Source organism: Chrysoperla carnea, chromosome 3 (genome assembly GCF_905475395.1).
Source record: "Chrysoperla carnea chromosome 3, inChrCarn1.1, whole genome shotgun sequence".
In the NCBI taxonomy this organism is placed as follows: domain Eukaryota; kingdom Metazoa; phylum Arthropoda; class Insecta; order Neuroptera; family Chrysopidae; genus Chrysoperla; species Chrysoperla carnea.
In genome coordinates, this window is record NC_058339.1 from 70,267,677 (window position 1) to 70,284,309 (window position 16,633).

The window sequence follows — 16,633 nt, forward strand, 5'->3', positions numbered from 1 at the left end:
TTAATAAGACGCTAAAACATTACCATTTGGTGTGGGTACAACAACAGGTCGATTACCTTGTTGATGTATTTGCATATGGCCAACAGTGGGTACCGTTTGTGAAATAACACCAGCTTGATTAGCTGCGGCCACTTGAGCCGCCAAAGTTTGTTGCGATTGTGTCACTTGTGGTATTTGTAAACTAGTTGTGTTCTGATTAGTTTGTGAATTTTGCTGCTGTTGTTGTTGTACTTGAGCTGTTGTAACATTTGTCACCACAGTATTGGCAGCAACAGCTGCTATTGTTGTCACCGCCGAATTTGTCGTGCTATTTGCGGCATCAGTATTATGTTTACGCATATGACGTAACATATTACCTTTTTCAACAAATGTTTTACCACAATCGGGACATGCATGCGGTTTTTCACCACTATGTGATCGTCTATGTGACACTAAATGACCTTTACACATAAAATCTTTCGGACATAAATCACATCTAAATGGTCTTTCAGCGTTTGCACCTTTGTTATGCGATCGTTGGTGGAATAATAGATTTCCTTTTAGCGGGAACGATTTACCACACTCGGTACAAGCAAATGGCCGTTCACCAGTGTGTGAACGCATGTGATTGATTAAATGTTCTTTACGCGTAAACGGTTTTGAACACACGTTACAACAATGAGGTGTTTCTCCCGTATGCTGCCGTAAATGATTGGTTAAATGCTCTTTACGTGTGAATGTCTTCTGACAGAATTCACAACGATGTGGCGATTCACCGGTGTGTATTCGAACGTGATTTGTAAGATGTTCTTTACGTGTGAATGATTTTGAACAATATTGACAACGATGTGGCGATTCACCTGCAAAAAAATAATCATATTTATTACTACAAATTATTTACCATATCAAACTAAAAATATTTTGTGATACGAACAATTATATAAAACGTCATATTTTCATGTAAAAAACTACACGATTAGATTTTCTATAGCATCTAATTAGGTTTTAAGTCAAGAAAATCTAGTTCATTTCGAATTCGATTCGATGGATCGATCTTTATATGTGAATTAAGATAATATCTCAAAAACTATGCATCCAATAATCTGATGGACCCGATTTGTGCATTATTTGGATAAAAAATTCTTTATGTATTATGTTTTATCGAAATGGGAGGCTAAAAAAATTTGTCTCTAATTTTGCAATTTTCTCACGGGAATGTTTGTTTCGGAATTTGACAAAACACGGTAAGTAGAATAATTGTGTAAAAAAATCGTTAAAAACATCAAAATATGTATTAATACTTATCAAAATAAGTATAAAAACATCAAAATAAGTATTACTATAAAGGGAAATTAGTCCAAAAAAAATAGTTTGTAATTTTATTTCACTCTGAAAGTGCTGCATTTTAAATCTTAGATGAGTAGACTATTAGCGGTAATAAATATTTTTTATTTACCTGTATGTTGGCGCACATGGTTTGTCAAATGTTCTTTACGCGTAAAACTTTTCGTACAATATGTACACTTATGCGGTGATTCACCAGTGTGTTGACGCACATGATTTACTAGATGATCTTTACGTGTGAATGCCTTTGGACAATAACTACATCGGAAAGGTGTTTCTCCAGTATGTTGTCTCACATGATTAACTAAGTGCTCTTTACGTGTAAACGACTTCGAACAGTATCCACACCGATGTGGTGATTCATTGGTATGTTGACGCACATGATTCAACAAATGCTCTTTACGTGTAAATGTTTTCGAACAGAAATCACACCGATGCGGTGTTTCACCTGTATGCCACATAATGTGATTCGTGAAATGTTCTTTTCGTGTGAATGATTTTCCACAAATCTCACACCGAAATGGTGTATCGTTTGTATGGGATCGCATATGATTCGCCAAATGTTCTTTCCGGGTGTACTTCTTACCACAAAGTGTACAATGATGTGGCGTTTCTCCGGTATGCCACATTACGTGATTCATGAAATGTTCTTTACGTGTAAATGATTTTTTACAGATTTCGCAACGATGAGGTGTTTCGCCGGTATGTTTACGTACATGATTCACCATATGCTCTTTGCGTGTAAACGTTTTCGCACAATACTGACATCGATATGGGGTCTCACCTGTATGACACCGTGTATGATTATCTAAATGCTCTTTACGTGCAAATGATTTCCCACAAATTGTACATGCGTATGGTTTATCAGTGGAATGCCTTTTCATGTGTCGTTCTAGAGAGGCAGCATTAGCAAATACGTGAAAGCATATCGCACACGTATACATGCTACCACCTAAATGACATTTTCCATGACCTGTCAATTCTGCGGCACATGAAAATGCTTTGCCGCAAACTTGACAGGTAAAAGGCTTTCGTTCAGCATGATACCGTCGATGTACAATAACTTGATAGCGGAATGGAAACATTTTTCCACATAAATCACATACATGTGTTCCCGTACTAACCACAGCCCCGGATGCATCTGTCGCTGGGTTTAGTGTAGTAGTCGTCACTTCTTGATCTGTTTTTACAATATTTAAATTTGGTGATTGAATATTTACATTTCCGGTTACAGCGGCCGATGTGTTTGTAACAATATGCGTACTATTTTGCGTGACAATTGGTGAGGTTGGAGTGATATCATTTTGTAATTTACCAAAAACTTCATGATACGCTAGTAGTTGGTTGATATCTTCAACATTTACCTTGTACATACTAGACACCATTTCAACACCAAGTGTTTTCGCAAGATCTTGTTCTTGAATTCCAGTTGATATTTTAACGATACTGCCATCAACAGTGCGCACGTCCATCATATGATGTCCCGTAGTCTTTAAATCAGGTATCTGAAATTGTGCTCCACTTAATAATTTCGCTGAATTATCTTTTTCATCTTTAACAATCTGTAATGGATCACTTTCTTGTTGGATCGTTAAAGAATTATCAGATTTTAGCACGGATTCATCTAAGACATGATGAACACCTAATTGTTGTAACTGTTGAACAGTTAAATTTTGTTGTTGATTCTCGATTTTGAATTGATTCTCTTCCTGTTGATTCAATTCTTGCGTTAAATGTGCTAAATGTGCTTTTGTATCTTTTTGTTCTTCAATAACACTCACTAAGTTGTCTTGTACTTGGACTTGTACAATGCTTTGTTGATTTTGTTGATGCTGTTGATTCGAATTAGAATTATTTAATTGTTGATGCTGTTGCTCATTGCTTTGTTGTTGGTTATGATGTGAATTATCATTTTGTTGATTCACTTGTTGATTACTGGTGTCAACAGTTTGTAGATGTGACATTGATGTTGGTATTGTGATATTTGTGACACCTTGTGATGTTGAAATACTAACTGGTACTTGTTGGGTGTTTAGACCACTTGTAGTTAAACTGGAATTATGATGTGGTAACAGTAAGGAGTCCGTTGATAATATACTAGAATGTTGTTGAAACATTGTATCCTAGAAAAATAATTTTTGAGTAAAATTCGAAATTGTGTAAAATGGTTTAAAGTTTATACAAAAGTTTTTAAGAAGGAAATTTAATTTTTAGAATAGTCTGACTCTAAAAACATGAAATTGTATTTATACAAAATACTAGCTTGGCACTCGCCCACTTCGCTGGGTTTAAAAGTAAAGACTATCGCATTAGAGCCTTCACCTCCCTTTTTTCACTTATCCCTCTTCCATAACACTTGAAATAAGAATAGGGATTGTTTTACACAGGTAAAAGTATTTCTACAGTTTTAAAAATTTTTTTAAAATGAAAAATAGTCATAATGCATTGATTATAGCAGAAAACCCTGGTTGAACAGATGGTCATAAATTGAATCTCGTTCACCATTTTTTACAGAAACTTTAATTTACGCTTAACAATGATGTTCATAGATGGACGCAGTGAAGGTTCAAAGAATAAATTTAATTTTTTTGATTTTTTTTATATATCTTTATAAATTATAGTTCATGTGTTATTCTGATGTATAAGCTAAATTATTGTAAAGTTTCATTAAAATTCATTGCGTAGTTTTTGCGTGGAGGGTAACAAATAAACAAACTTACTTTCACATTTATAATATTAATATATACGGGTATTTTAAATATATTAAATTATTGTGTACCTGTCCAGATTTTCCATTTTCAACCTTTGTGGTTGTTGTGGTGGTTGGAAGGCCATAAACTGAAACCTGTGGTATTGGTCCAGGTAGTAAATTAGTGAGTACCCAATATTTGGCAACACTTGATAATGCAACTGCATTTAACGCAGTTGGATTTACTCTCAAATCCGTTGGAACTGTTGTGGTCGTGGTCTGATGTTGATTACCACGATTTGAATCCTGAAACAAAAATTATCTTAATCCAAAACTGAAGATATGTACAATTTGTTAAATTATTGGTTCTAGGATTTCATTCACCTCTAAGATAGACATTAGAGATTCAGAGGGAACCGAAAAGTAGTTCAGTAGTTCAGAGTGAATTTATTTTGAAGTGAGACTGCTCTCCCTTTCCTTCAAGCATATGCAGAAACAAATACAAAATAGAGAAGTACAGCTTCATTTCAGAATAAATTTTCTGATTTCGTTTACAGATTTTTTCCGTTCAGGCGCTATAGCCACTGATAAATGGCCCCAGAATTATAAAACATTGATTGACAAGTGATATGTAGCTAGCTGAACTGAAAAGTAGACAATAATTTCTATAAGTTTAAAAAAAAATCGAGTTATTAAGAAAAAAATCTTTTTATCGTAAAAAAGCGTGGGGTGCTATATTTCAATTATTATAAATGTTTTATTGGCAGATATTCGTAAAAATAAAATCATTATAAATTATCTTAAAAAGCATCCCACGCTTTTTTACGATAAAACGATTCTTAATCCTTCTATCTTTTTTCTTTAAACTTTAACGAAATTATTTGTTATTTTTTAGTTCAGCTAGTAATGTTTTATTTAACTTATTTAACTATCTATTATCTACTTTTTAGTTCTGCTGACTACAAAAGGATATTTTTTAGTTTTTTAAACTATTATTTATTAATATTATGGAATGTTATCAGCGCTTCCACCATAATTATTTGAATTGTTTAATAATATAAAATCGGCAATTCTGAATTATTTAATAATATAAAATCGGTAATCCTGGTCAGAATAATCGGATTAAATTATTGTATTGCCATCGGTTCTTGATAGTTGTGCGAAGTTTCAATTCCGTTACAGAGATACATAGTTAATACCAAGCTAATAAAAACGTATTAAAAATTAGCTTTTATCAATATCAATCGCATTATATATGGTTGTAAATAATGTATTCATTTAAAAAGCTGTAATTTAATTAAATGACAAGCCTGTCTTAATAGTAACATTCTGTATAAAAATTGTGACTTCATTTTAAATTGTAGTATGGGAGTCATTATATATTTCGAAAAAACTTATGTTTTGGTATTATAATAATACAGGCTGAACAAAAATGTTTGGCTAAATTAAATGAAGAATTTTAGATAAACATTGAAATTAACTTCGAAAAACGCATTTTATGATTCCTTGGATTCAAACAATTTAATTTTTTATTTTTTAGCAACAGAAATTTTAGAATCAATTTCTTGAACATCACAAGATTTTGTAAGCAATTTGAATGGAATTCAAATTTCGTACTTCACTAGCAAAATCAACAAAATAAAAAATACAATTTGTTTTGGGGTCCAAACTACCTGATATATTTTATATTTAAATCAAGAAAAAAATTATTAAAATAAATTTAGTTTATATGAAAATTTAAGCGTGTTTCGCTTAAATTCCTAATAAATAATTGCTCTTAATGCATCATCTTTTGGTAGACAAAAATAATTTTCATAAAGCTAATGCAGAACGTCTCGTACAGCAAGAACTATCCGGCTAAGAAGCTATTCTTAACATGGTCAAAAATAGTTCCTCTAACAGTGTACGAAGAAAAATATTTAATTAATGAAACATTAAATTACTTTACTCAATAATGTCTTTATTGGCTAAATAAAATAGTGCCCATAACTCCTTAACTATTGCGTTTTGGACAAAACTATAAAAGGCACTTTCAATTTAAAATTGTCCAAAGAATACGCTCTTATGTAATATCCATCGAGTCATGGTACACCCTGTATATACAAATCTGTACCTATAATTTGAAAATGGATTATCACACTTGAGATCCCTGCATTTGGCACCCTATATTGAATGAAAAAACTACGAGCACGTACTGCACAGGCATAGAATATGAATTGACAGTCATACGAGCTTTAAAACAATCTGTGTATTTAATGGAAGATATTAAAATCTAAATTTTGTCTGAATTAATTTACAAATAAACTAAACCAAAATTTCAATTTTAATAAAAAAGAATAATTTAAAATTATTTTCAATCATACAAAATTTAGAGTTGAAAAGTGTCAGAAATTTTTATTGGCTTCGATTCGATTACGTTTAAGATAAACTGATAAAAGCAAAATACAATTTTCAATTGCTTCATATAAATTTTTTCACACAATTTGAACACCGGTTTTGCAATATTTGATCATATATTTTTTTGTTTACTAGTTATTAATACATAATAAAAACATAACGTAAGCTGATACAGATTTTAGAAAAAAAAAGAAGCATTCAACCTCCTATTACGTATTTAGAATGGATCTAAAAATAAATAATAAATTTTGAGAACTGTCATTTTCATTATAAAACAAATGAGAATTTGAATGAAACGAACTTCTTATACAAGTTCAAGGTCTCTAAATTGGTAACAAAGAAACGCATTTCATTCGATGCAAGTGGAGTGCAATAGACGCATTTTAAAAAATAATTAAAACAAATCGATAAATACAAATCATATTATTAAAGCCTGGTGTATTATTTTTTACCTATATTTATTAGTAAATATCAATACTCATTACTAAAACAAACCTCAGATGACGTAATGGGTATCGGTGGGGCACCTGAAGTCGGTATAATATTATGATCACTCGAATTCATCTTAAATAATTATTTATCACTCATTATTCACAAAATATTTATTATGAAAAAATACAATAACAATATTATTCATATATAAATCACGTGAAATTCGCCACTGTCATTGTCTTTTAGATGAGGGGAGAAAGAAGCCATTATGAAAAAAGTCATAATAATATTTATAAACACAATTTTTTATGTTATTTACGTAATTATGTTGATGTAATTTTTAATAACATTGTTTAATTATATTTCAATTACACATTGACACTGAATTATTATGAAAATAATATGAATTATTTGAAAAAAATTATTTAGAACTTCAAGACGAACTCAATAATAAACATGTTAAGTGTCATGGCGCCAAATTATATTGTAAACAATAATTTAAGTCATCTTTAAATGATAGCAATTTTTATTTAAATGATAACACATCATTATTTATTTGATTCTAATTAGAACTTTTAATTGATACTTGTTTTATTAATTTTTGTTTTAATTAATTAATTTATCAATTTAACTAAATGGCGTCGTTTTAGAACTTATAATAGTCGAGCTTATTCTCTTGCCTTTAGATGTTGTGTTTTTTTTTTGTGTACGTTATTTTTTTAAAAATCACTTTTTCAAAATGGGAACAAACAATAATCTAATTATACTGAAATTGTTTTTTGTTTTTCCAAGTTAATTATAAAATGACATCATTCAACAGGTATGTAAATTAAATCTAATGAATGTAATTAATATCATATATAGTTTCGTATTACGTAATTTATTTTCTTTTAATTATATAAATACATATAATAAATACATACATTTTAAGCATCATCTACTTCTTCTTGTATTTCTTGTTCATTTTCTTCAGGTGAATTTTCACTAACATTTTTTTGTGGTAATAATGAACTTAAAGGTATTCCTAAAGTTTTAGCTAGTAATTGTATAACATCACTGCTTAAATAATATGTTAGGCTAACATTTGTTGTTGCTAGATATTGTTTCATTTCAACAAGTAATTGTTTAACTTCTGCGGTATCACCTGCATTTAAGCTGTGTTGAATCATTACAGCATAGATATCACCTTTACGGACATATTTTTCGATGTTTGAATCACCAGAGCTTATTAATTGTCGACATTGACTCATACCTTAAAGCAATTAAACAATTTTAAAAGAAAAAGAACTAATTGTACCGTCAAAGGTTAGTTGAATGTGTCGGGTGCTCAAACGGTCCAATTATTTTTCCATGTTTCACTTTCGAAACAGTTGGACCGTTTTGTAAAGATACCTTATATGGAAATGCAGTTGTGTCAATTTCAACTTACCTCCAGCAATATCACCTCTTTCAAATAATCGCCGACAGTCAACAAATCGTTTAATTGCAGTCATTTGAGCATTTACAATATCATTAGCTCGTCTATGTCTTCCCGGATCTTGGGGTGCTGTTACTTTACTTAAAGCTCGACTAGCTTCAGTTAATGCACCTAAAGCTTTTTCGTAATTTTGAAACTCATCAATTTCAACCTGAAAATTAATATATAAATAGTAAAATTTTTGATTACGTTAGATTCAAAAAATAATTTACCTGGGCACAAGCAACATAAAAATTCGCCAATAAATCTAATGCACGACCTTTTGAATAAAAATTTATAATATTACGTAATATATTTGGTTGATTTTGCCAGTCTAATGATTGTAAATAATTAGCGGCCATTATATAAATCTCTTTTTGTCGAGAGACATTTGTGAAGAATAATATTTTTTCTGTATCACCAGATTTTAATAAGGCTTTCATTGCACGTATTTTGTTGCCAGCTTGTGTAAATTTTTTTGTTGCTAAATGATAATTGCCTTGCATTTGTAAACTTTCAGCTAATTTCTCTAATACTGATATACGAGTTTGTTCATCCATTTCATCTTTTTCGGGTGTAAGTCGTTCAGCCAATACTTCCGTTACTTGTACATTATGTTGCAGACAAATATCCAAAGCTTCCAAATACTAAAAATTAATAATAAAAGGAACCATTTTTAATCCTCGAACCAAAAAAAGAATTGTTATAGTTTGATCGCTATCTGTGTGCATGTGTCTGTCTGTCTATGGCATGGTTGCGCCTAAACGGATGAACTGATTTTGATTTTTTTGTTTCGTTTGAAAGGTAATTTAATGGAAAGTGTTCTTAGCTACGTTTCAAGCGCGAGTGTAGAGTTCCGTACCCGAAACAAACCAAAAAAAGGCGATGATCCTCAAAATCGGTTCAGTTTGGAGAAGGTTCTAAGGAAAAGGGTAATTTAATGGAGAGTGTTCTAAGATATTTTTCAAGTGGGACTTTAGGGTTCCGTGCTCGAAATAATTTTCGAGGGTTTTTTAAGTATTGTAAATTTCAATTATAAATAATAAGAGAAATAACGTTTTATCTTGGAACATGGATTGTACCAACTATGTCACTCGATTAACATACTAAGGCCGCTAGTGTTGTCAGTTTTCTGAGTGACCATCAGAATTCTGAATCCGAAAAGTCTTAACGTATGTAAATTTATGTTCCAAAAGCATTTAATTATTTATTCCGAATCAAAGAACGGTAAAAGCTCGTACACATTTGAATAATTTATTGTCCCAAGATACAAATATAAATTTTTTATCCATGAAACAAACCTGTTTTCCAATAGCTAACAAATCCACAGCTTTTTCGTAATGTTCATTTTCTACAAAGTAATTTGCACATTTTTGAACTAAAGCTGGATCCGAATTTGTATCTAAATCTGTAGCAATTACTTGTAGTGTATCGTATTTTTTAGTTTTAAATGCTAAATCTAATGCTTTATGAATCATGCCAGAACGATGATAAAGAATAATAGCTTTATCAATATCACCCATATTTTCATAATATCTTGCACATTCCATTTTATCCCGTTTTGTAGCTAGTGATGCGATATTCCATAGTTCATCGATCATGTTATGCTCTTTGCATAATCGAACAGCATTGGCTAAAAAATTACAAGTTTATTTATAAATTTTCATGAAAATTAAAACAAAAATTGTTTACCATAAGCTTGAGCTTTAATAAAAAATGCAACAGCGTTTTCAATATCTTCATTAGTTTCATAATATCGTGCCATATGATAAGCAGCTGCTTTATCACCCGAACTACGTGCTAATTTTGCAGCTCGAGTTTCTTGTTGAGAGAAACATAACACACTAACTTGAGAAAAACAATCACCAGCTGCTTCATAGGCGTGCAAAGCTTGTACCATATCACCGATTGATTCCAAGTACTGTCCCCACCATTTCATTAATTCTCTAAAAAATGCAAAAAGTTGCAAGATTGCAAAACTATGTAGTATTACGAGCGCCAAGACAAGTTTAGATTTGTGGTTGAAATCATTTGTACCTTATTTTCAATTTTGATGATCAATTTTATTATAATTTCATGAATGTAGACGAAAAATAAGAATAAAATTGTTCGATATCTGCTTAAACAAAATTTTCAATTTTCTATATTTGAAAATTACTCCGGATATCGAAAAAATTTTATTCTTCCTTTTCGTCTTATATAGTCAAGTTATAACTTATTCACCATCAAAATGGAAAATATATTTTCTTTTTAAATTTGTGTCCCAATAACGTGCTCATACATCCCTAATTAGTCGGGTACAACGGGTTTTTTGGTTTTCAATAATTTATTAAGGTTTTAACTTTAATTTAAATAGTTAAATTTTCTGTTCCATCTACCGTTTTCCCATAAGACCAATGTTAAATCATATGATTGCTTTTGAAGTCATTAATTTATTTAAATAATCGGGAAACCGCCCTCAAATTTTCAGTATTGATTTAGACTTAATCCGACTTCATTTATAAAAAAATCAAGCCTTTTACCTAAAATTGCCCTGGCGCTCATATATCCTTAACTTACTTATCATTGCTTTTCTTTATATATTCCTCCAATTCTTTTGGTTTATCCAGAAGTAATCGAGGTACATTATCACGATGTGTACCTGATTCTTCATAGTGTAATATTGCACTAGGTATATCATTTGCTTGTTCTGCAGATTTTGCCCAAGCATAAGCAGTTGATCGAATATGAATACGGTCATATTTTTGTGCAATTGATGATGCTTGCGAAAATTTATTACGGCCTTGGTACAATTTGTTTAATAAATCATACCGTTTGCACTGCTTGTATAATTGTTCGGCTTCATCCTAAAAAAAAATCAGTAGGCATTTTATTTGCAATTGGTTGATGTCTGTCCGCTTCGTTGGATAATTTCAAGTCAATAGGTCTTGTAAGGCAGAAAGCCAAATTTGGCTTTTGATTTCGATATTTTCAGTAGTTTGTGTTATACGTTAAGACCATTGATAGTGGAGGTTAAACCATTTTGTCTTAGTTTTCATCAAAGGGGACTCGAAATCGGAGAAATAACTTACAAGCATTTCTAGTTGTACAGCCAAAACGGCAACTACGGCGTCGGGTTCTAAAGTTGGATCTTCCATTGCACAACGTAGAGCACGTGCTTCTCTGGCGGCACCAACGTGACCTAAACATATTCTAGCAACATCTACACGTTTAGTTTTTACACAAACTTTTGCTAAATTCCTCCAAGCATTACTACCATTAGGTAAAAGACGTATTGCCTGAATTGCTGCATCCATATTTCCTAGAAATTATTTTTCAATTTAAACGACTTTGCTTTTTAAATTAATAAATAGAATACCTAAGCTTAAATAATAGCTGAAATCAAGTAAAGCTTTCTTCAGTGATGTATCATATTTTTCCATTCCTTGAAAATCGGATAACAATAATCGTTTAATTACACTATTTTCAAGCGTTACAATGTGCGGGCAACATAAACCAATTAATTGTGCATCAGAATACAGTTCTTGCACTTCCTTCAAAATAATTTCATGATTGTCTGTGATAAACAAACTTACAATAATTTGATCTGTAATTACTAACGGATTTTCTGGATGTAAAGCTAAAAAAAACCATACATTTTAGTAGATATCGGTTTAGATGGCGCATCGTTAAATTTTGAGCAGAATAACTTGAATTGAGTATATAAACATAGAATCATTGCCTAGATTTTATCTTCAGCTTGATTAAGATTAATTACGATAGTTAAAAATGATAATGGATGTTTTAGCTGGTCACTGTTTCCTGAAGTTCATGTTCAAGTGTATGGGGCCAATGTATGAGATATTAAAGTTCGATTAGGCGTAGCCACGATTATTCATTTCGGTAGAAATCCCGGAGACCAGATGTCATAAATTCTTTAACTTCTTTTGCCTGTGACATTATTATTCAGCGGAAAGCTTCTAATTTTAATTAATTGTTGTGAGCTTTAATTTGTGGAAGTTCATTTTAATTTAGTTTTAGAAAAATAAAATTTTATAAATTAATTATTTAAAAATATTTATTTATTTATTATAATTTGCAATTCCACTATTTTAAATAAATAAATATTTTTAAATAATTAATTTATAAAATTTTATTTTTCTAAAAGCTTCTAATTTTATTCTCTGCAGTAATTAATTGTTTAAATTGCAATTTGTTTGACTGAAAATGGCGACTATAAATTAATATCCAGGCTCTAATTACAGTCTCTCGAGAAGTATTTCGCTTAAAGGCAATAATGTATAATTTGGCTAAACGATAAGACTGAATTAAAAATTTTGTCTGTGGATAAAGTTTCATAAATATTTTCATCCAATACTTACGAATTTCTTTAATATCAGAAAAAAATAAACTATTTGTTTTTGTATAAAAATCAGCCTCTGAATTATTTTGCTGATTCTTATTACGTAATTTCTTTGCACTACAAATAAATAATCGTTCATCTTGTGTATCCCAAAAAAATTTCACTGGTAAGCGATTTGCGCATGCTTTTTTATTTTCCAAATGATTATTTAAACCGTTTGCTTGTATTTTTTCTTCATCAAGTTTTTCCTTAACATCATTATCGTCATCATCTTTCTGCTCATTACAAAAGTGTTCAAATACTTTTAAAGTATCATTTTCCACATCCAAAAAGTATACTTTTTGATCAGGTATTAAATTTGCGTTTGCTACAGTGAATGCAATTTTTGTACCATTTGAATTAGATTTCGCCCAAATAATTTCACCAAAATCGGGACACATTTCATAAACATTTTTCGATATTGATTTAATATCGGTGGACGATTTACTTAAATCGATTAATTTAACGTATCCGTTGATTGTGTAAATCGTTAAGAATGAATTATTTAAATCGATTCCAATTGGTTCACCTTCTTCGCTGATTGTTTGGATTGTGGTGGAAGGGATTCCATTTAACATACGGATTTGGATTCCAAAAGTTGTTAGAACAATAATTTTCTTTTCATAAATGTATAATATTTCATTTTCGCATAAAAATGATTGCAATAATTTTGTATGAAACGATTTATAAGCTTCTTCGTAGGCACCAGTGGTTTCAGACCAAATAATTTCATAAACAGTAACAATTTTTCCATTTGAAATAGCAATATAATCTTTTGATACTGCCATACATGTAATTTGGATCTCTGATTTTAGTGTAACATTTTCCGTATCTGTACTTAAAATTACGGACGAAGCATTAATTTGGGTCGCCCAAATATTCTCCGTATAACATGTATTTAAAGTTTGTTCTTTTAAAATATAAACTTTAGTAATACAATTTACGGATAATAATGGAACAACAGAATTTATGGATCCCCAAAATAATTGTTTAATTGTACCACTAATTTGATTAATTGTTTTTAGCTGCCAGACACTTTCTGGATTCTCGATATATTTATTATCATTCGGTGATCCACCAGAGTATTGCCAAAAATAGATTTGCCCTAAATTTGTTCCCGCACATAACATATTGTTTAATTTACAGTATGATATACAAGTAAAAATTGCACTTTCCATAATGTCGCGATCTTCACCAATTATTCGATGATGATGTTCTGATGTCGACAAAATATAGTTGTCACTGTTATCAATATCCCATATTCGAACTGTCATGTCACCTAAATTTTAAGATAAAATAGATAAACATAAAATTTGTAAAATTTGATATCATGTTTTTGCAACATATAAGAATAATCTAAATATAAGATCTCGCACAAAACTTAGGGGCAGAAAGAGATCTTATAGATATAGAAAGTAGATCTTAATCTAAAAGAAGACTTTGATCTTGACCATGTATAGGCTGGGCCATTTTAATCTATACACCTAAATATCTCGTTTTGTAGTTAACTAATCAAAAAATAACTTTAACAAGAGTTGCAGAGTTTGTTGGGGGACATCATGTTCTGACATCAGATTGGACCCAGCTTATCGGGTTTCTTTAATAGCCAATTTAAATCCTAAACGGTAAGAGCTAGAATAACACTTTAATTTAGAAAGTTGATACTCATAAAAAAAACTCCTCATAAATATGGCCCACCTCTATTATCATAATTTGTAATTACCTGTTAATATTGCTAAGAGACCCGATCCAGCCCAAACTAAACCTTGACTATTGGCACCACGAAAAGCCTGTGACTTTCCACTTAGTTTTACTTTAACCAATTCAGTTAAATGGCCATTTGAATCCACAGCAAAATGGCCAATATTTAATCCTTCCATCATAATAATCAACGCATCTTTATTAGGATGATACATAATACTAATTAACGGTTGTCCATCCGTATTTAACACCTCGCTACAACTCCCTGAATGATTAACATAATAAACTACCCCTGAAAAATTGAAAATCGTTAAAAATAAGATTTCATTTGGAAAGGGGATCAAATTTACCTGTTTGTGTTCCAATATAAAAGCAATGATTATCATTGGTATTTGCATGAACATTAATTCGATTAGCTGCTGTTCGTGGTCGCCAACTACTGAATAAATCCAAAGCTTGTTCATCACCATTTACAGCGGCTTTTGCCAAGTTATTGATTTCTTTTTGTACATTATTTGTGACGGTTAATCGGAATGTAATGTGTGTAATACTTTCTTTTAAATCGTGATGAAAGGATGTGTATAACTGATTGCGGGAATCGACTTTCCATCCGACTAATGAACCAGCCTTTAGAGAAAAATGGAGAGAGAAATCGTTTAGTGATATAGTGTTTTTATAAAATTCGAAGAAAAAAAAATTCTAACCGAATCTGCGGATACTAATCGACCGCCTTTTTCGCTGAACGCTAAAAGAGTCAAAGGTGATGTATGTGGAGCAGGCACTGTAGTAAATGCAGAGGCAGATCCATCCCAAATTCGTAAAGCACCATCTTCCCAACCGGCTGCTAATAATGGTTTTTCTGGACGCCAAGCAAGAGCTGTTACTTGTGATACAGGATGCCATGGTGTCTCAACATCTCTTAACGGTTCTCCCTATATCGGAATAGGTGGTTAAAATTGTGTCTTGGGTATAAGTGCATACAGTGAATTTTAAGAAAGTCGTGAAACTAATCTAATACGAAGAGACTGAATTAGTAGAAATAGTGTGTGCGTTTAGTAATTTTGTTAATTCTTTTTAAATACCAAATCATCGAATATGCTGACAAAACCACCACGTTCTTGGGAATAGCTTGCAACGGCCAATAATGGTGAGCTTGGATGCCAAACACCATTGGTTGTAATAGCACCAATTTCTTTAAACTGTACTGGGGTATCAAAATACAATGACATTGCGATGAAATTTTATTGTTTATTTTTTTATAAAGTTACAATTTTAATTCATTTTTTATGTATTTTTTGTTATTGCTTAGTTACCTTTTGTTTACATTTTTGACACTATAGACAGGTGCGTTGCCAAGCAATTATACCACTATTGATGAAATAAAACTGTAAACACTAAATATCCCTATTTTTATTAAAAAGTAATAAAATAATTTCTTTTATTAATTTTGAATTATTTTTATATATTTTGTATAATAAATACCAAGCGTCCCAGAAAAATTTGTTGTGGGGCTAATATAAACTTTTCATGAGTATTTTATGAGAGATTAATAATTGTCTACTTTCCAGGCTGTTATTTTTTAGTTTGTTTCGTTGCTTACTTACAATGGGCCCTTGAAAAAAGACATTAATATGATACACTTTACGATTGAACTGCAAGTTTATGAAAAACAATTATCAAAGGGCCCCATTTTTTTGGAATTTTTTCAAGGGTACAGTTATAAAATCAAGAAAATTACAAAATTTTTTTGATAGTTAAGGTAATTTTGACTCAAAGTATTCAAAAGTCGGGATTATTCAATAATTAGATGAATAGATTTTGAGATATTCTCTAAAATCCTGTATGAAAAGTTCTGACTTGGTAACGATTATGAAGTATTCTTGGATAATACATAATGGATATTATTTGTCAATTCAGTTCGATTTATGTTTTTGGGTACTTTTTAAGCTGAATAATCTATAGCCACAAAATTCCCAATTGTTTGTAAATTTCTTAAGGGACAAAAAGGTAGCCTTTTATAAAAAGCGAGAAAATGACAAAACATTTTTGTAAATGGACAAAACTTGGTAGCTATAGGTAATTTTGATCCAAAAAGTACAAAAATCGGGATTATTCAGCGATTGGATGAATAGTTTTTGAGATATTACCTAAAATACTATACGAAAAGCTCTGATTTCGAAGCGATTATGAAGTTATCTTGAAAAATACTCAATTATCATGAAAAATCGTCAAACGAGGTCGGTTTTAATTTTTT

General features: G+C 30.8%; 2 protein-coding genes across 2 annotated transcripts; both read right to left on the reverse strand.

Annotated features, from left to right (window-relative positions):
• LOC123296213 (zinc finger protein 184-like) lies at positions 1-6,973 on the reverse strand. The gene is made up of 4 exons (XM_044877674.1): positions 6,905-6,973; positions 4,103-4,318; positions 1,436-3,446; positions 1-839 (listed from the first exon to the last, which is right to left on the reverse strand). The coding sequence occupies exons 1-4, from the start codon at positions 6,971-6,973 to the stop codon at positions 1-3; spliced, it is 3,135 nt and encodes a 1,044-aa protein (XP_044733609.1).
• Positions 4,230-15,608, reverse strand: LOC123294458 (intraflagellar transport protein 140 homolog). Its single transcript, XM_044875490.1, has 14 exons — positions 15,462-15,608; positions 15,084-15,311; positions 14,730-15,006; positions 14,402-14,671; positions 12,659-13,957; positions 11,656-11,916; positions 11,369-11,598; positions 10,857-11,143; positions 9,990-10,243; positions 9,599-9,930; positions 8,531-8,944; positions 8,271-8,469; positions 7,765-8,093; positions 4,230-4,318 (listed from the first exon to the last, which is right to left on the reverse strand). Exons 1-13 carry the CDS (start codon positions 15,606-15,608, stop codon positions 7,768-7,770), a joined length of 4,524 nt encoding a protein of 1,507 aa, XP_044731425.1. The 3' UTR covers positions 4,230-4,318; positions 7,765-7,767.
• Positions 15,609-16,633: the final 1,025 nt, after the last annotated feature.